Below are 20,000 nucleotides of genomic sequence, written 5' to 3' on the forward strand. Positions count from 1 at the left end.
ACGTTACTGAGAATTCTTTACGCTGTAGTTCTTCATCGTGCGTGTTTTAGTGCGTCGTTATGGAAACAGCGTATTCACGACGTGACTTACCCGCTCCACCCCGGCGCCGTACTGAAGTTCAGCTTGGCTCATGCGTCGGCGTCGTTTAGCGCGTCGGCGAGTTGTAATATTGTGTTTATGTCGTGCGTAAATATCTGATTAATCTCGCGTGTGTATAGGAAGCGTTCGGGCGAGTCGATTCATTAACCCGCTAGTAAAGCGCTTCAGTTCACCGCCGTTCCGTCGCCGCTCCGCTTCAGCTCACGCAGATTAAACGCCTCCTCGATCCCCCGCGTCACCGACCACGACTGGATTATCTGAAACACCACAGCTATTCTTTCTACATCTACCTTCTTCTAAAAACACCGTTACTGCACCGTTAATATCCGACCCGTTGTTTTCAGAGTGTCTCGATTAAAACCGCCGCTAGTGCTCGCGACGCGCCTTCAACTCCCATGTGTGTTTTTATCTTAAATTCCACCGACGTCGGAAGTTTTCATCCGATTGAAGTCGGACGGCACCGGAGCGGACGAGAGGACGGAAGCGGCGCGGACGGCTAAAATGTCGGCGACGTTCGTTGTTCGCACGTGAACACGACGGGCGATCTCGAGGTCGGTAATAACGACCGCCGTCGCGTCCGTATATCCTACCACAGGTCCACGACGGAATTATCGAGACGGGCCTATGCATAATAATGAAACGATGAATATATAATGTATTAGGATGAGTGAAACTAGTCTAAGAGAGATTTGCGGCTGTGCTCCTGTCAGAGCTGCTGTTGTAGAGAAACAAATCAACACCTTCTGACCAATCAGAGAACGGAATTCAGCCCAAAAAATAAATAAATACAAAAAGCAGCCTGAGTATCATGGTGTACATCGTTTATTGTGAAATGTTTTCAGGTATCATGATGTTGTTTTTATGAACTTTCCCTAGTGAAAAATGGTTGTTCCTACATTCAAAGTTCCTCTTTATCCTGCATGTCGCGTGTAGTTTGTTGTTTGTGGGCGTGGCCTGTCCAGTTTGTTTTTTTTTAAGCTTCTTAAGCTCGATAGTTACTTCATACTAGCTCCATTCTTTCTTCGAATAGATTAGCAAAGCAAGCTAACTTTACGAGCTACAGTCGGAAGCAGCACTGACGATCGCAGCTACTTCCTACCCAGCTCGATTTTCCTTCCCGATGTCTCGAATCGCATTTAATGCGAGGTCGTGTAGGACAGGATAAGAAGATTAAGATTTTTTTTGTTTTCTTCCGTGTTTGTGCGTCAAAGAGTAAATGAGAACTAATCGCAGGGGAGGAAGTAAAGGTGTGAGCGGGGAACTGAAGAACGACGCTCCGTGGAATCGGTCCGAGGAACGATTCGGATTTTGTGAATCGTTTGGATTCGGTAGATAAAGGCGAGGGTTGTGACTGGAGCCGGAGTACGGCTGGGAAGCGAGCGGCCGGCGGCAGAAGTCTTGGAAGAGCGCCAGATTGGCCCCAGCAGGTCGTCTCTGTTTTTTTGCCAGCCAGATACGAGCCAGGCTTTGACAAAGTGACAGGCCTTTCACAGGTCCCATGGGCCACTTTATGAAGCCGCCAAAATAGCCAAGGACATGCCAGAGTGGTCTGTTTTATGGCCTCAATTAGGAGCGGAAAAGCCATGAGGACGCTGGTCGGCGCGGGTGCGTGGGAATGATGTACGACTGCAGAGCGAAGCGCACGTTCGGTTTGAGCGGGATAACGAGGGAGGCGTGAAGAGATCGATGCGCGGAGAAACGCAGGCCACTCCTTTTATTTATTTATCATCGAGGACGTTTTGAATGTGGAACAATGTTTCTGCATGGTCGAGTCCACTCTGCTCTCAATATGGCGGGCAGTATCGCACGCTCTGCCGCGTCGATATGATCTGAGCCGAGGGGACGTGACGAGGCTGCACGTGCGAGCATCACAGATGGTGCTGAGACGGGTGCGGGGGGGGGGGGGGGGGGGGTCGCGCTGTCAGCGTGTGGATGCGACCGCGCTCGGACTTCGCGCCCTTTCGGTCTGTCTGAGCGACGTCTCGCTCGTTTGTGCTCCGCAGGAGTTCCTGAGTGACAGCGAGCAGGGCCAAGCCCGATTAAACGGCGTGCTCTCCCACGGGGATCGGCTCGGCGCCGTGGTGTCCGCTGACAGGGTGGAGGCGGTCAGGGCTAAAGCCAACGCCGCCAAGGATGACTGGAGGAACCTGATGGACAACCTGAAGCAGAGAGAGACCGTTTTACAGGTACTACTCGGACAAGATGCTTAAATAAAAACAAGCGAGCATGAATATACAGCATGAATGAAACGTGCTATGAGTGATATCCTATGGGCAAACTCGGTTTTCTGCTAAATACTGGTTTTAAAATTATTGGCACCCTCACAGTTAATATTTTCTTCCTGTAGCGAGTAACAGTCTCTTCCCGATAACTTGGAAATGTTTTCATGCACAACATTTTGAGCCGTTGCTACGACTGTGCACGGCCTTCAAGCCTGTAGCTTGAAGAAAATTAAGGCTTCGACTTAACGCGGGAATACAGAGAAATATGAATGAACATGAAACAGGTGAACACAGTCGGGTAGCGGAGCAAAGGCGGGACACGGTCGAAAGCACGTGATGTGAATTTCATGCAAAATGACGTGATGGCTGGGATTAGAAGCAGTGAGAATTTGTGGCACAAATTTATGGAATTAATGAAAACATATTATTTAATGCTAATATTGTAATGATTTTAATCACGACACATTCGCAGCAATACGTGAGAATATTTGAAGCGATATTTGAAAGCAGCAGCAGTATGATTCCTCTGGCATTGCTGCAGGGTGAAAATATTTTAGCGTGTAAGCACAATGTTAATGAAGGCACATTACCCAAAGGTACAGAAACAGAGAGGTGTGTGGCTTTTGTGTGTGTGTGTGTGTGTGTGTGTGTGTGTGTGTGTAGGGTCTGCAGTGTCAGATGCAGGAGTTCGAGGCGAGTGTGGAGCCTCTTCAGGACTGGATCAACAGAACAGAGATCAGTGTACAGGAGAGCAGCGCTCGTCTTCACGATCTCCCCGCTAAGAGACTGGAGCTGAGCAAACTGCAGGTACGGAGCGCTAATTACACCAGTGTGCTGTTAACTACAACCACACACCGTCTCTCCGCTCTCCTCTCGTTAAACACGCTTGCTCAGACATCAGGAAGTCAATTGATTCACTTAATTAGCTGTAGTGAGTAATAATTTACTGAAGGGATTTTAACATCACTCAATTTCTGCGATTCAGAGATTCAGAGATTCAGTGTCAGAGTGACGATAACTGTCCTACCTCTACCTACCTACACTAAACTACCTACACACACTAAACTACCTACACACACTAAACTAAACTACCTACACACACTAAACTAAACTACCTACACACGCTAAACTACCTACACACACTAAACTAAACTACCTACACACACTAAACTAAACTACCTACACACACTAAACTAAACTACCTACACACACTAAACTACCTACACACACTAAACTAAACTACCTACACACACTAAACTAAACTATCCACATACACTAAACTACCTACATACACTAAACTAAACTACCTACATACACTAAACTACCTACCTACACTAAACTAAACTACCTACATACACTAAACTAAACTACCTACATACATACACTAAACTAAACTACCTACCTACACTAAACTAAACTACCTACATACACTAAACTAAACTACCTACATACATACACTAAACTAAACTACCTACCTACACTAAACTAAACTACCTACACACACTAAACTACCTACCTACACTAAACTAAACTACCTACATACACTAAACTACCTACACACACTAAACTAAACTACCTACATACACTAAACTACCTACCTACCTACACTAAACTAAACTACCTACCTACACTAAACTAAACTACCTACATACACTAAACTACCTACACACACTAAACTAAACTACCTACATACACTAAACTACCTACCTACACTAAACTAAACTACCTACACTAAACTACCTACCTACACTAAACTACCTACCTACCTACACTAAACTACCTACCTACACTAAACTAAACTACCTACACTAAACTACCTACCTACCTACACTAAACTACACTACCTACACTAAACTACCTACCTACCTACACTAAACTACCTACCTACACTAAACTACCTACCTACACTAAACTACACTACCTACACTAAACTACACTACCTACACTAAACTACCTACCCACATACAGTAAACTACCTACCTACACTAAACTACCTACCTACACGAAACTAAACTACCTACCTACACACACTAAACTACCTACCCACATACACTAACCTACCTACCTACCTACACTAAACTACCTACCTACACTAAACTACCTACCCACATACACTAACCTACCTACCTACCTACACTAAACTACCTACCTACACTAAACTACATACCGACACTAAACTACCTACATACACTAAACTACCTACCTACACTAAACTCCCTAGCTGTGTCTTTCTGTAGCGATTGTTAGAGCAATGTTAGTAATAAATCTCGTAATAAAGGAAGTAGCAGAGAAGTCTCTGTGGTGTGTTTCTGTGTCTTCTGTTTCTAAATGTTTCCACTCTGATCATGTTTTATCCTTTTCTCCGTCTCCATAAAAAGTCAACATGTTCTTATTTTAGAATGTAAGAGTGCTGTTATCCTGATTCCCACTGACTCTTAGCTCGGCTGCTCACAGCAAAGCTCCTTTCGAGAGTTTAACGTTGCCATCAGACACCTTAATGAGACACGCTGAGATGAATGAACTAGGCAACGGGGATGCTAACTTTTGAGCTTGCCGATAAAGAGAGCTGCTGACCGAGAATCAATTGCTGTAATATTTACTCTGTGTGTTTGGGGAGATAAAATATAAAAACCCGCATCGTTTTATTGTGCAAAAACAAGGGGGATGCTAACTTTTACACTGTGTACAGTATTATAGCAATCGGGGCCTCCATTTGGACATGGTATGCGTTGCTATAGAAACAGGAGGATGAACATCTCTGAGTTTTCATCTAGTAATTACTCTGATTCTGAAAGGAAACACTATTATTAAGAAAAAAAAAAGTTGAATGAACGAGTTAGGCGTGGGGTTTAATGGGATTAGCGTTCGATTTGAACGGTTTAATAAAGGTCCCTCTCCGTACGAGATAATCAAATCTCGGTGTTGATTCTGCCGAGTCAGACGTCTTACTCCGTAAAGGATTAGACTCCGATGTAATTAATTGCGGTTTGAGAGAGCTTTGTCTCCATCAGACCTCAAAAGACCCACGATAAAGAGATTCTCACGTACAAGATGGATAACGTCTTTAGAAAGTCATTTCTATTTTCAGCTCTTCGACCGTTGTCTTTCTTTTCTCATTCTTTTAATCTCTTTACGCATCCGACAAAGATTTCCCGGTCTGTTTAGTCTGTGTAGTGTTGTATTTTCTTCTTTTTTATCTAAAGAAGCAGGAAGATGCTTACTCTGTACTTCCTGTGGTCGCTCGTACTGTACGTTAGCGGTCGAGCGATAATGGATTTGACCATTATAACTAAGTCGGGCGGGACCTACCCGCTGATAGCCGATTAATCAACTGATACCGAATGAAAAAAATATTGCTGAACTTTATTACATAAATAAACCGGACTGTGCTGTGAAAATGTACCGAACTTTTATTTATTTTTTTTTCTGCATGAAATCAATATTAATATATATTAACTAGTAATAAATATCAAAGTCAATAAATGATATACGAAAAAGTAACTCTCCGAATAACAAACACGAACAGAGACGTCCAAAATGAATCAAAAACACTTCAAATAACGCGACAAAATTGGTCAGCGATAGTTTTTATTTCGCCTCTAGAGGCCGCTCTCGTACTGTATAACGACTGCGGACGCTTCTCAGCCGCTCCAATTAACGGTGTGGATTGAAGTGTTTTCTTTCGTAGCTCACGTTTGGCGTTTACAGAAAAATTCCCGAAATGTGAAATCCAACACGCACGGGTGCTATTACTTTTCATTATCGACGTGCTGAGAACGTACCGAAGTTAAAACACAAAACCTCGCTACATTAGTAATCTTGTCTCGTTTGATCTCTTTGATGTGTTGCCTTTTGGTAATACTCTGTGTCCGATATTGTTCACCGTATGCACCTTCTGATCTCCCGTCTCGTCCCTCGTTTCCCTCCGTGTCCGGCTGAGCAGTCGGTGTTGGAGGAGATGGGCTCCAGGGAGTCGGAGCTGGGAACGCTGAGAGAGCGAGCTCACAGCCTGTGGGAAGGTCAGGCTGCTGGCAAAGGCTTCGTGCACCGGGTCTGTCAGCTTGCTGCGCGCTACCTGGCCCTGAGCAACCGCACTAAGGTAAGGAGTTTCAATCCTGTACACGCACACGTTCATGCTAACACGTCTGTGTAGGGGCGTAGCTACCGACGCTAATCCCGTGCTGTTCAAATGACCCGAGCGTGCAGTTTGCCTAAAGCAAAAAACGTCTCTCGGTTATGAGCGATTTCGATTAAAGCCCGTTCTTATCGAGTGATATCTCGAGCGAGGAGCAGCATCGAGTCCGGCGCCTCTGTCTGATGATTTGATGTAATCATGATAGTGCTAAAATTTGTTGTTGTTTTTGTTTTCTGTGGCGAGTGTTTGTGTTTTTTGCTGCTGCTGCAGAACACCGCTGACCTTTAAACCTGCGTTTGTTGGTTTGTTCTCTGCGTTCTCATTATCGCCCCGTGTGATTTATTACACTCTCATCAGAGGAATGCACTTTAGGCAGAAAGTCTAAACCAGTCCACCCTCGTGAATCCGTGCTTCATTTCTAATGTTGTTTCCTAATTGTTTCCTAATGCTGGTCTCGTGAGAGCACCATCAATGAGATTTGTTGAAAAGACAATGGCCACTGCCATGAGGCCTGATTTTCTAATTCCGGGTGCGCGGTTACAGTTCGACTCCGGATACAGCCAAGAAGCCAACGAGGATGCTAAGTTAATACGGTTCCTCACGTGTAATGTTGTGGGAGATATGGGATCTTTTCATTCGTCGAGGCAGAAAGTTCCCCTCAGAAAGTTTTTCTTACTCCAGGGCATCGCCGTTCGCGTCTCTAATGTTTCCCCGTCTGGAAATATGACGTCATGTAGGGGTTCTGTTACCGTCTACTGGGATTTTGTATTCACAGCGTGTATCATCTCCTAGACCGGTTTTCATATAATAACAACAAGAAGTTTCGTTTTTAGTCCACCGTTTAATGAATTTTTCTGGCAGGAAAAATCACAGAAGTGTACGGAATACTGAGGCGTACGGAATACTGAAGCATAAAGAATACTGAAGTGAAGGGAATACTGTAGTGAAGGGAATGCTGAGGCGTACGGAATACTGAAGTCAAGGGAATACTGAAGCATAAAGAATACTGAAGTGAAGGGAATACTGAAGAATATGAAATGCTGAAGCGAAGGGAATACTGTAGTGAAGGGAATACTGTAGTGAAGGGAATACTGTAGTGAAGGGAATACTGTAGTGAAGGGAATACTGAAGAATATGAAATGCTGAAGCAAAGGGAATACTGTAGTGAAGGGAATACTGAAGTGAAGGGAATACTGTAGTGAAGGGAATACTAAAGTGAAGGGAATACTGAAGTGAAGGGAATACTGAAGTGAAGGGAATGCTGAAGTGAAGGGAATACTGAAGTGAAGGGAATACTGAAGTGAAGGGAATACTGTAGTGAAGGGAATACTGAAGTGAAGGGAATGCTGAAGTGAAGGGAATGCTGAAGCATATGGAATGCTGAAGCAAAGGGAATGCTGAAGCGAAGGGAATACTGAAGCGAAGAGAATACTGAAGCGAAGGGAATGCTGAAGCGAAGGGAATGCTGAAGCGAAGGGAATGCTGAAGCGAAGAGAATACTGAAGTGAAGGGAATGCTGAAGTGAAGGGAATGCTGAAGCGAAGAGAATACTGAAGTGAAGGGAATGCTGAAGTGAAGGGAATGCTGAAGCGAAGGGAATGCTGAAGCGAAGGGAATACTGAAGAATATGAAATGCTGAAGTGAAGGGAATACTGTAGTGAAGGGAATACTGTAGTGAAGGGAATGCTGAAGCATATGGAATGCTGAAGTGAAGGGAATGCTGAAGAATATGAAATGCTGTAGTGAAGGGAATACTGTAGTGAAGGGAATACTGTAGTGAAGGGAATGCTGAAGCATATGGAATGCTGAAGTGAAGGGAATGCTGAAGCGAAGGGAATGCTGAAGCGAAGGGAATACTGAAGCGAAGGGCATACTGAAGCGATGGGAATACTGAAGTGAAGGGCATACTGAAGCGATGGGAATACTGAAGTGAAGGGAATACTGAAGTGAAGGGAATGCTGAAGCATATGGAATGCTGAAGTGAAGGGAATGCTGAAGCGAAGGGAATGCTGAAGCGAAGGGAATACTGAAGCGAAGGGAATGCTGAAGAATATGAAATGCTGTAGTGAAGGGAATACTGTAGTGAAGGGAATACTGTAGTGAAGGGAATGCTGAAGCATATGGAATGCTGAAGAGAAGGGAATGCTGAAGCGAAGGGAATGCTGAAGCGAAGGGAATACTGAAGCGAAGGGCATACTGAAGCGATGGGAATACTGAAGTGAAGGGCATACTGAAGCGATGGGAATACTGAAGTGAAGGGAATACTGAAGTGAAGGGAATGCTGAAGCATATGGAATGCTGAAGTGAAGGGAATGCTGAAGCGAAGGGAATACTGAAGCGAAGGGAATGCTGAAGAATATGAAATGCTGTAGTGAAGGGAATACTGTAGTGAAGGGAATACTGTAGTGAAGGGAATACTGAAGCATATGGAATACTTAAGCAAAGGGAATGCTGAAGAGAAGGGAATGCTGAAGCGAAGGGAATGCTGAAGCGAAGGGAATGCTGAAGCGAAGGGAATATTGAAGTGAAGGGAACACTGAAGCATATGGAATACTTAAGCAAAGGGAATGTTGAAGTGAAGGGCATACTGAAGTGAAGGGCATACAGAAGCGATGGGAATACTGAAGTGAAGGGAATACTGAAGTGAAGGGAATACTGAAGTGAAGGGAATACTGAAGCATATGGAATACTTAAGCAAAGGGAATGTTGAAGTGAAGGGCATACTGAAGTGAAGGGCATACAGAAGCGATGGGAATACTGAAGTGAAGGGAATACTGAAGTGAAGGGAATACTGAAGTGAAGGGAATACTGAAGCATATGGAATACTGAAGTGAAGGGAACAAAGAAGTATAAGGAATACTGAAGTGTAAAGAAACCTAAGTGTATAAAATCCTAAAGTGTAAAGAATACTAAAGTTAAAGAAACACTGAAGTGTACGGAACACCGAAGAGCATGGAATATCGAAGTGTTCGGAATACTGAAGTGCACAGAGTTGCATTTGTCATGTCTACATTTTCATTTCATACTATCAATCAACTAAAAAAAACATTTATTTCTTACCTGACCTCCACAGGAGAAGGTCTCCAGAGTGGAGCGTGTAGTGGGGGAGCATCAGCTCTTCTCCCAGGGCTTACAGGAACTTCAGAGCTGGGTTTCAGAAGCCCGGCAGATCCTCGAGACCTGCCGAGCTCCCACCGCTGACAAGAGTGTGCTGCTTACCAGAATGAGCCAGCTCGAGGTACTGCTGCTCTTCACACATCAAGACGTTTCCGAGCATGCTAGGCTAGTTAGCAAGTGAGCCAATACTAGCTATGACTGGCTTTTTTTCTCTTTCTTTTATAAAGAGGAACAATCCTAAGAACCCTTCAAGATGCAAAGCGTATGATGTGTCGTAGTCCTGGTCACATTACCGGAGATGTTTTGATATTGTGAGTACAGTAGTCAGTGGTCGTGTTGCTGGCGTTTCAGGAGCTGTTGGCGGCACGCCAGGAACGGGAGATCCAGCTGAAGATGCTCATCACCAGAGGGGAAGCGGTGCAGAGGAACACCTCGGCCGAGGGGGTACCCGTGGTTCGCAAACAGATCCAGGACCTGAAAGACTCCTGGGACTCACTTCTCTCCGCCTCGATTCAGTGTAAAAGGTTGGAGTTGACCGTCACATGACTTTAGTCCTGTCGCAGTTATTACAGGTTATATCATAACGCTTCGAGTTCTCGATTCTGATTGGTCAGGAGCTGATTAATGTTAACGCTCTAAATAATCATCCTAAAACGTTTTGATCGTTTCTATAGTAACAACTTACAGAGAGGCTTGTACGGCGAGCGCTCTCTCTTTCTTTTGTGTGTGTGTATATATATATATATATATATATATATATATATATGTATGTATATATATATATATATATATATATATACACACACACACACATATATATATATATATGTGTGTGTGTGTGTGTGTATGTATGTGTGTGTGTATATATATATATATATATATATATATATATATATATATATATATATATATATATATTTATATATATGTATATTTATATATGTATAATGGATGCTCCAGGACATTACATGTAACCATAAATGGATAAAAATGCAACATATCTTCTTTTTTTTTTTTTAAATAAATAAAAATAAACAAACGTAAGCGTTGACATATCGCTGTGGTGTAAAAGGAATAAAACATTATTTATTTGCGTATTTCACCAACACGACGGTTCCTTGCGTCAGATTTTTAACGTTAATAAATGCTATATAAATGCGTTATTACACTACTCTCAACACAAAAGACATCATCATCGTGAAGCTTGCGGATTCGTGTCCGTACGGTACGACGTGACACGCTGAGGCACGTTGACTGGCGTGAACAATCCGGGTTCGTCCGGTCATATTAAACGGGGGGTTTTTTTCCCCTGAAAGTCGGTGCATGCGCGTTTGTGAGTAGCAGGTGAGAGAGTGTTTATTTATTGGCCCCCCCCTGTGCGTGTTGTATTCGCAGCCAGCTGGAAGGCGCGTTGTCTCACTGGACCAGCTATCAGGAGGACGTGAGCCAGTTCGAGGGCTGGCTGGAACGAGTGGAGGAGAGTCTGGGGGACTCGGATAAACACTACACCGAGATGAGGGAGAAGACGGCGAATTTACGCAAGGCGAAGGTGCCCCATGCAGTGCTGCGTGTCCAGGACGGAGAGCAATAAAAATCTACTCGTATACGATAATAAATATCCTGGTATTCGTAGCACGTAGAGTTTCACACCCCGGTACCGTCGAGTTCTCGTTTCTGATTGGTCAGGAGGTTTTAATTGAGCCGTTTTCGATCGGCTGCAAACGACAGGTTTGCGATGTAGAGTATGTAGAACGCACTCGTTCTAATACGTTCCTGTTTCTATAGTAACGGCTAATTCGGAGGGGCCTGCACGCAATCGAAGCCTAAAAATAAACAAATCTTGTTGGTATTTAACAAAAAAAAAAAGTATAATCACTGATTATTTTTTTCTGTAGGGAGTTGTTATTTAAATGTTTACGGAAGGAGTCATCAAGACTTTAGGAAGCGTGAGAGACATACAGAGAGAGAGAGAGAGAGAATGAGTTTGGTGAGGGAATGACGTGTTTCTGACGTAAGTGAGAACAGGAAGTAACTTGTTTTGCGCACGTACAGTACGTGGATTAAAAAGTACGCCGTGTCCTTCTTTAATTAATAAAAAATATTAGTAATTGTTGTTATAACAGGAACGGTGTTGAGTATTTTCCTACAACAGCGCGACATGACGTGTTGTATTTCCTATATAATATAGTATATAAAGGATTTTACTTAAACAGTGAGGTGTGTATTGGTCTAAACGGAACGCCTCGATGATGCGTATTGATCTCGATACGTATTTCCGACAGCTGCTTTATGAGGAAGTGCTGAGTCACACGAGCCTGTTGGAGACCATCGCCACGAAGGGCTCCAACCTCCCCGAGCACTCGGCCACTCAGCGGGAGGTACAGAAGCTCAGCGAGCAATACGGAGCGATCAAGGACAAAGCCAAGGTATGTCTACGAAACGAACCGAGGATGAAAATCAGAGTGCGCGTCGGTGTGAAACGTGTTCTCGTGGCGTTTCAGGCCGCTGTCGGGAAGGCGGAAGAGCTGGTCCTGGTCCATCAGGAGTACCAGCGAGGTCTGCACATGTTCGAGGACTGGCTGGAACAGGAGCAGAGCAACCTGGGTCTCCTTTCACCCCTGGATGGGGATGTGAACACACTGGAGAAGACCCTGAAAGATCTGCACGTGAGTGCGGTATAAAAGGGAACATAAAAGCGCTCTTCTCGTCTCCTTGTCGTCTCGTCGACGTCTTCGGGTTGTTGTTTTTTTTTCCCCACAGATGCTCCAGTCACGTTGCTCCGAGGGCCACGCCTTGCTGAAGTCAGCTCTGTCCAGCCGGGAGCGGGTGATCCCTTGGGGCGTCCCTCAGATCGAGGACAGGGCGTTGGAGACGGCGCAGAGAGAGTGGCAGGCGTATCAGGACAGGCTGGAGAACACTCGAGCCAGCCTGGAGCAGACGCTCGTCAGACTGCAGCAGCTGGAGGGACGCTTCCAGAGCCTGGACCAGTGGCTGGTAGACATCGAGCTCAAAGTCAGGCTGAGGAGCCACAGACGCTCCGATTGTGCTGCTAAAGATCTCCAGCTACATCAGCTGCTGGTAAGGAGGAGAGAGACGCGTACAGCGTAACACTGTTCATGCTAGCAGGTGGCAAGTTGCTTGTGTCGCTTGTGGGCGTGGCCTGTCCATGTTTTACATATGGAATTTTTTGTGTTTTTGACAACTTGGGTGCCAAAATTAAATGCAGGACAGCATCTCGCCAAAAACGAAAAGTAAATCACTACTAGTGAAAGACAGCTGAGTAATCCAGCTCTACACCTGGCAGAGGAACACACAGGAGGTAAACAGACAAACTAATGAAGCTGAACAAGCAACAGGTGAGAATAATTAACTACCATGGCAACGAGCTCATGAGAACAGGAAGCACTGACCTTATAAGGAAGGTGAAGGAGAAACCGAGCTGGAGCACAGATTATGAAGAGTAAACAAGGATCAGGACAGAAGTGGCCTCGGTGCAGTGATATCAGTTCACACACCTTTAATCAGCGCCATCCTTTCTTCTCTTTCTTTCTGTCTTTGTTTTCTTTCTCTCAGTAAAACTATAGAACTTTATCTTGATGATGATGATAATAATAATAATAATAACAACAAAGAAAAATAATAATTGATATATTACAGTAATTGTGCTTTCAATTATTGTGTATTTTGTTATAGATATAATTATATATAAAGTATATAAAATAAAGATGATCTCTCGTTTTGTCTGTCTGTCTTTCTGTCTCTGTCTGTCTATCTCTGTCTCTCTCTCTTTCTGTTTCTGTCTGGCTCTTCTTCTCTCTCTCTTTCGGTTTCTGTCCTTCTGTCTCTCTATCTATCTATCTATCTATCTGTTTTTTCTCTCTCTTTCTGTCTGTCTGTCTCTCTATCTATCTGTTTCTGTCCTTCTGTCTCTCTATCTATCTATCTGTTTTTTCTCTCTCTCTCTCTCTTTCTGTTTCTGTCTGTCTCCATCTGTCTCTTTTTCTCTCTCTCTTTCGGTTTCTGTCCTTCTGTCTCTCTATCTATCTGTTTTTTCTCTCTCTTTCTGTCTGTCTCTCTATCTATCTTTCTTTTTCTCTCTCTCTCTCTGTCTGTCTCCATCTGTCTCTTTTTCGCTCTCTGTTTCTCTCTCTCTCTCTGTTTCTGTCTGTCTGTCTCTTTTTATCTCTCTTTTTCTCTCTCTCTCTCTCTCTCTTTCTGTCTGTCTGTCTCTCTATCTATCTTTCTTTCTCTCTCTCTCTCTCTCTCTCTCTCTCTCTGTCTGTCTCCATCTGTCTCTTTTTCGCTCTCTGTTTCTCTCTCTCTGTTTCTGTCTGTCTGTCTCTTTATCTCTCTCTTTTTCTCTCTCTCTGTTTCTGTCTGTCTCTCTATCTGTCTCTGTTTTTCTCTCTCTTTCTGTCTGTCTGTCTCTCAATCTATCCTTCTTTCTCTCTCTCTCTTTCTGTTTCTGTCTGTCTCCATCTGTCTCTTTTTCTCTCTATCTCATCGTCTCGCTCTCTCCTTTTCTGTCTTTTTGTCTCCCTGTCTCTCCCTCTCTTTTCCTCTGCCTGTCTGTCTCTCTCTCTGTCTTTGTCTGTCTGCTTGTCTTTCTGTCTCGTTCTCTTGTCCTCTCTCTGTCTCTCTCTCTCTCAGCAGTGGCAGGTGGAGGCAGTACAGAAGCAGTGTGAGATGGAGGCTCTGAGTGCTTTAGCTCAGCAGGTTGTGGAAGACGCCCATGTCAGCGCCCGGGTCAGCGCCCGGGTCACTCAGCTCACCACCCGCTACCACGCCCTCCTCCTGCGCATACAGGTCAGGAAAAACAATGCTTCACGATCGTTTCAACAACTGGGAGCTCAGAAATGTCATTTCCCACCTCCTTTGAGTGTTCGAGCTACAAAGCGGAAAAAAACAGACCGTCCCGAGTTCCCGGGCCGTTTGGAAATGGCTGAACTGAGTTACGACGTTTATCGGAGAGTCGCGTGAGTTACTCTGCTATTGGCTGGAGGCAAAACTAATCTCAGCGCCAGAAAGATGTAAACATAAACCTGAAATAAATAAAGAATGTTTTTAGCAGCATTGCCTAGAGCGTACGCTCTCGACCGATTGATTTATGATGTATTTCATGTATACGGGCCTGATGTACGGAATATGTAACGATAATTCCTTGGATTATTTTTATTATAATTATAATCACTATCATTGCGTCATTCACGTGGATGCTCGTCTTAAGCCTTTATTTTACATTCTAAAAATCAAAAATAAACCCCTATTTGAGTGGCATGCTTACGGTGTCGAGCTACAAACGCTACAAAATACAATATCCGTCATATGTTTTGCTAGAACGCAAGTCGGAACTAACTCGGTTTGTGATTCGAGACGGCGCTAGATGTAGCTTTAAACGGAGAACCATTACAAATGCCTGTTCTTTAATAAATCAAACTCGTAAAACTGGCAAATCGCTGTGGTGTAAGGGGAATAAAACACTTTCGGTTTCAGGCCCGTTGCAGGAAAATTCCGTCACTCCGCTTTATCACACCACCCTGTTGTTGATTGCTTTCCTGTAACAGCACAACACAGAGTGTTTTATTTCTCAATTATGTGACTAGTTGGAAAAAAAAATAAAATTTTTAAAAAGGCTTAATAATAATCTGATTATCACCCAGTGCGTTTACATGGACGACAATATTCCACTATTAACCCGATTACGACGATACTCTGATTAAGAAACTAGCATGTAAACAGCCATTTATAATGGCCTTAATCCGATTAAGGTCATACTAGAAGTAAACACAACTCGAATTAAGACGTGTGGCGTACTTCTGTTTTAGTCGCGTTATGGACGTGCGTTACAGACGTGTACACACCTTAATCACACTGTTAACGTCGTGCGAGAGTTTTAACCGCATTGTGCGACAGGACACGTACACACACGGCAGCGCTCGAGCGTTTTACGGCGAACAAGAGAGCTCGGCTGCGTCCCAAACCGCGTACTTACCTACTATAGGCCTGTAGTAAGCGAAATACACGTATCTCGGCTACTATATAGACGGTAAGTACGCGGTTTGGGACGCAGCCCACGGCTTCAAGCGGTCGTCTATTCGCACGAACAGCACGACAAATAATTAACCGCACTTGAAGCGTTCGTAAAGAATTTAAATAAAAACAGCCAAAAACTGTATACGGTACCATGACGAAGACCAACTGTATGTCGATACGTGAAATTCTGGAGGGACGTCGGACGGCGTGACGCGGCGACGTAATGACGTGTGCCGTCAATCCGTCTATGTTCTATAACACGTAAAACGTGAACATGAAAGGAGTATTCTAAAAGCGACTCATGTAAACACCTTAATCAGAATATCGTCTTAATCAGAATAAGGTCAGTCATTAGATCACCGCTGTCCGTGTGGACGCCGTCGCTAGATGTATAATTTGCAGAATTAAGACGGATAATGTGACGTGTGAGGATACAAACCTAGACGAATACTATACGTGTGTGTGTGTGTGTGTGTGTGTGTGTGTATATATTAGTTATTATGTAAACATCTCTGTCTCTGTGAATCCTGCTATTACTGACTAACCGCTGCTTCTGCTGCAAGCACACGGTGATGAGTGTAATTTCTCATCTGTCTAAACTCTGGAAATTGTCCAGCTCGCGAAAAACAACCCCCTTCTGTCTGTCACAGTAGACAGCGCCCCCCCCCCCCCCGTGTTGCTCTGATATAAAGATGAAAAAAACACACGAATGAGTAAAAAAAATAAATAAATAAATAAATAAATGGAAAGCTAAATCATCGTACAAGTCTTACGCTCGTCATTAAACAATAAAGGAGCCGTTCTTTTACTTCCGCTGCCGTGGCAACAGCCGAAGACGATTTTGTTCTTTTCTACCTGCGGTAATGCGTTTTTCCTCCTCTGTAACACACTCGCGCTCACACCCCATCCACCCACCCGGCACGTTCGAGGTGTGTGTAATTATTCAGCGAGAAACGACAGGCTGCCACATGCGCTGCAGTCGAGGGCTGCTGATAGGTGTGTGCGTGCGCGTGCGTGCGTGCGTGCGCGTGTGCTTAATTGGAGTCGAGAGCCAGGGCATCTGGATTTCACCGTGAAGTGCTTTATAAGGCATGACAGGAACAAAAATGAAAGATCAACAACGATTCTCTCAAGAAAACAGCGGGGGAAATTCCGCATTTGAGTCACGTCGGCTTCCCGAAGCTCGGAGGACGATCGTACGTATATCCTCGGCTGAAAAAACGCGCTTCCCTCACGTCCATCGGGAAAATCTACCCGCTCCCTATTAACAGAGGTTCATGTTATGAAATGATCGTGACGGAATCATTGTGCCTGTAGATGTGGAGTCTGATCATTAAAAAAAAAAAAATATATATATATATATTTTAATCTGTAAGAGACAATCAAAGGTTCTTGTACTGTTCTGCATTTACGCAGGAGACCATCCGACAGCTCCAGGAGGAACTGAGGAGCATCGGGGAAGCTCAGGACGCTCTCAGGACCTTCTCCGATTGGCTGAGTGCGACGACGTCGGGATTTAAAGCAGCCAGCGAAAGCGAGCAAGCCCCGGACCGGGCGTCTCTGGAGAGAAAGATGAAAAAGCTGGAGGTATTGGGCTGGGAATACACACACACACACACACACACACACACACACACACACACACACACACACACGTGAGCAACCTACAGTGCAGAGATAAATGGACTGTCAGAGAGTTAATAGCTGCTGTATTCCTGAGCAATTTGTCATTGATTTAATTCTCCTCTTATACGACATGACTTTGGTGAGGACTTTGGTTTAAAGCGTCCAGTAACAAAGCTTGGCGCTCCGGTACTTTTAAAGCAGCGGTTCGCGAAACGAAGGGGCCGCAGAAAATCCTCCGAAACCGGATCTCTAACTCCCGTGATAAATTCAAAACCTTTTCTGAATGAACGTTTTTGTTTGTTTGTTTTTCGCACCATGCCGGTGTTAACTCTCAGACCAGCTCCACGTGGCTCCGGTCACATTTATAATATATAAACTCGTTTAAATGACAAAAAAAATAAATGTTCACTTATATCAGATAGTGTTGCGGGTTTTTTTTTTTTTTTTCCCCCTTTAAGTAGTTTTTGCCTACATATTGAAAAATGAATCAAATTTTGAGAGCCCTCCGGTGGTGACCTCCACCGTGCCATGTGACTGCAGAAAAGGACGCGGAATCGACACTTCCTGGTCATGTGACATGGCTTTTTTTTTTTTTTTTGTCTTATGTCAAAGCTAAAGCCGCCTTTTTCCAGTTACGTTGCAAAATAATAGTTTTGTATTATTACCTTTTTTCCCCCCCTTTATTTATTTATTTATTTATTTTAAAATATTGCCATATGGCAACGCTACACAGTCAGCGCGATGGGCTGATTTAGATAACCGCACGAACGCGCAGGTGTACAGGTGTTCCTAATAAAGCGGACGGTAATCCAGGAGTCCCGAAACTAGCGGGTCGCTGACCGAGGCTCGTGAGAGAAGAAGCGTTTCGTATTTTGATCCGTCCCTGCGAGTCTGCGTTTAAAATGAAGCGCGTCCGTGCCTCGAATCGCATACGCGCGTACTCTCTTCTAGATCGGCGTCATCGAACACGGATGTCCGCCGGCGTTCCTGTTACGCTTTTAAAAACCTCTCGCGTCGCCCCTACCAAAACCTGCCCCGTTTGAGTGCCGGTGTTTTGTTTTTTTTTAAATGTATTTGATTTTTCTAGCTCCGTAGACATTTTTCGGGCGTGAAGGCGGGGTTTTCGATCCGGTTCGCGGTTCATGACGACAGTCACGACGACGACGGCGGCGGAGAGTTTCGGAAGAGAGGCGGAGCTCGTCGGGGTGTTTTAACGTGACACGACGTCGAGATCCGTCATGTAGGCGGTGCTGCAGATTCGGCGATTTAGATCACTGTGTGTGTTTTGCGTGCGAGTAAACGTCCGAGGTTACACCGGGATTTATATTTAGCGGACGGAAAGGAAAAGAGAAGGCACGTTTTTTCTCACTGCTGCTTCACAAAAGGCATTGATTTTGGTCTCACACTCACAAACACTTGTGTTATTGGGGCCTCTGTGGGCCTGGCACAGTTCTGTATGTATGTCTGTTTGAGGTCTTGTGTGTGTGTGTGTGTGTGTGTGTGTGTGTGTGTGTGTGTGAGTGTGTGAGGGGGGGGGTTGGTGCGGGGGCGGTGAGTGAGGCGAAGCATGCAGCAGGGTATTGATTATATCTTTATGAAGATAGAGCACAAATAACGTCGGGGAGTGTGGAGACGGTTCAGTGTCCTGCTGCAACACACACACACACACACACACACACACACGCTGTGATAGAGGAGATGAAGGAGCGGTGTGTCTGTGTAACCTGCTGGCACAGACAGTGTAATTGATGCGATGCCCTCACTGCGTCAGTACGACACAACCCACCCTCTCTCTCTCTCTCTCTCTCTCTCTCTCTCATCAACCGTGTCACTCACGTACACGTCTTATCTAGCCCCGACTCATCACATAATCCATCTTCATCAGAACACGCGGTGTCCAGGACCACGTTTCCTCTGTCCACACACACACACACTCATTTTACATTTATATCACATGATACCGTACATAGTGAATATTCTAATTTACAGCGCTGTGCGATTCTGATTGGTCAGATGGTGTCGATTCATTTTCTCTGACGGTACCGCGGCTGCGTACGACAGGTTCATATGTCCGTTATCGTCTCTATAGCAACAGCGTACGCAGGGAGCCGGACGCCGAGCGTAATCGAAGGATGACGACGGAACAACGACGACAGCGAGTAAACGGTGGATAAGGTGACGTGTGTTTAAGACTCGGGGAAGGAGTCTCCAGTGTCGGAGGAGTTTCCGTGACACGCGTTGTTATCGAGTGATGTTAAGTTAAAGCGAGGCTGGGGAGGGGACGAGGTTTATCGCAGCTGTAGCATGAGTGAGAACAGGAACTAGACGCTGCACGCGTCTGAAATTGTGCTTCGTGTGTGGAAGGCGTGTTCCCTTTCAGCGCTTTCACATTTGAAGCTTCTCAGGCTGGAGCTGCTCTTTCAGCCTCGTGTGAATCTGGAGCCGGCGCGCGCCAAGAGACGAGTCATTCTGCTGAAGATATATACGCTTAAATTAATAACAAATGCAAATAGGCGTTTTAAGGTTTTGAACAAATTCATGACTCATTCATTAAAGTCTTAAAACTGACTACTACATTTAACATTTAACATTTAACATTTAACAGACCTGAACAAATGACCTTCTCACTGTAGCTCAGTCTTCTACTGTTCTCTCTTTATGCTCTCTCTCTCTCTCTCTCTCTCTCTCTCTCTCTCTTTCTCTCTCTCTCACTCTCTCTTACTCTCTCTCTCTCGCTCTCTCGCTCTCTCTCTCTCTCTCTCTTTCTC

At 44.6% G+C, this 20,000-nt stretch overlaps 1 protein-coding gene across 1 annotated transcript in view; it reads left to right on the forward strand.

The window, feature by feature from the left end:
* syne1a (spectrin repeat containing, nuclear envelope 1a) overlaps nucleotides 1-20,000 on the forward strand; it is a 210,663-nt gene that overhangs the window by 100,540 nt on the left and 90,123 nt on the right. Inside the window, exons 59-69 of the mRNA XM_053675608.1 lie at nucleotides 2,103-2,285; nucleotides 2,985-3,128; nucleotides 6,265-6,420; nucleotides 9,530-9,694; nucleotides 9,925-10,097; nucleotides 10,969-11,122; nucleotides 11,856-11,999; nucleotides 12,075-12,239; nucleotides 12,334-12,651; nucleotides 14,224-14,379; nucleotides 17,023-17,193. Coding sequence (XP_053531583.1) covers nucleotides 2,103-2,285; nucleotides 2,985-3,128; nucleotides 6,265-6,420; nucleotides 9,530-9,694; nucleotides 9,925-10,097; nucleotides 10,969-11,122; nucleotides 11,856-11,999; nucleotides 12,075-12,239; nucleotides 12,334-12,651; nucleotides 14,224-14,379; nucleotides 17,023-17,193 — 1,929 coding nt within the window. The remainder of the gene's footprint in view (nucleotides 1-2,102; nucleotides 2,286-2,984; nucleotides 3,129-6,264; nucleotides 6,421-9,529; nucleotides 9,695-9,924; nucleotides 10,098-10,968; nucleotides 11,123-11,855; nucleotides 12,000-12,074; nucleotides 12,240-12,333; nucleotides 12,652-14,223; nucleotides 14,380-17,022; nucleotides 17,194-20,000) is intronic.

This window comes from Ictalurus punctatus, chromosome 25 (assembly GCF_001660625.3).
Source record: "Ictalurus punctatus breed USDA103 chromosome 25, Coco_2.0, whole genome shotgun sequence".
Taxonomy (NCBI): Eukaryota; Metazoa; Chordata; class Actinopteri; order Siluriformes; family Ictaluridae; genus Ictalurus; species Ictalurus punctatus.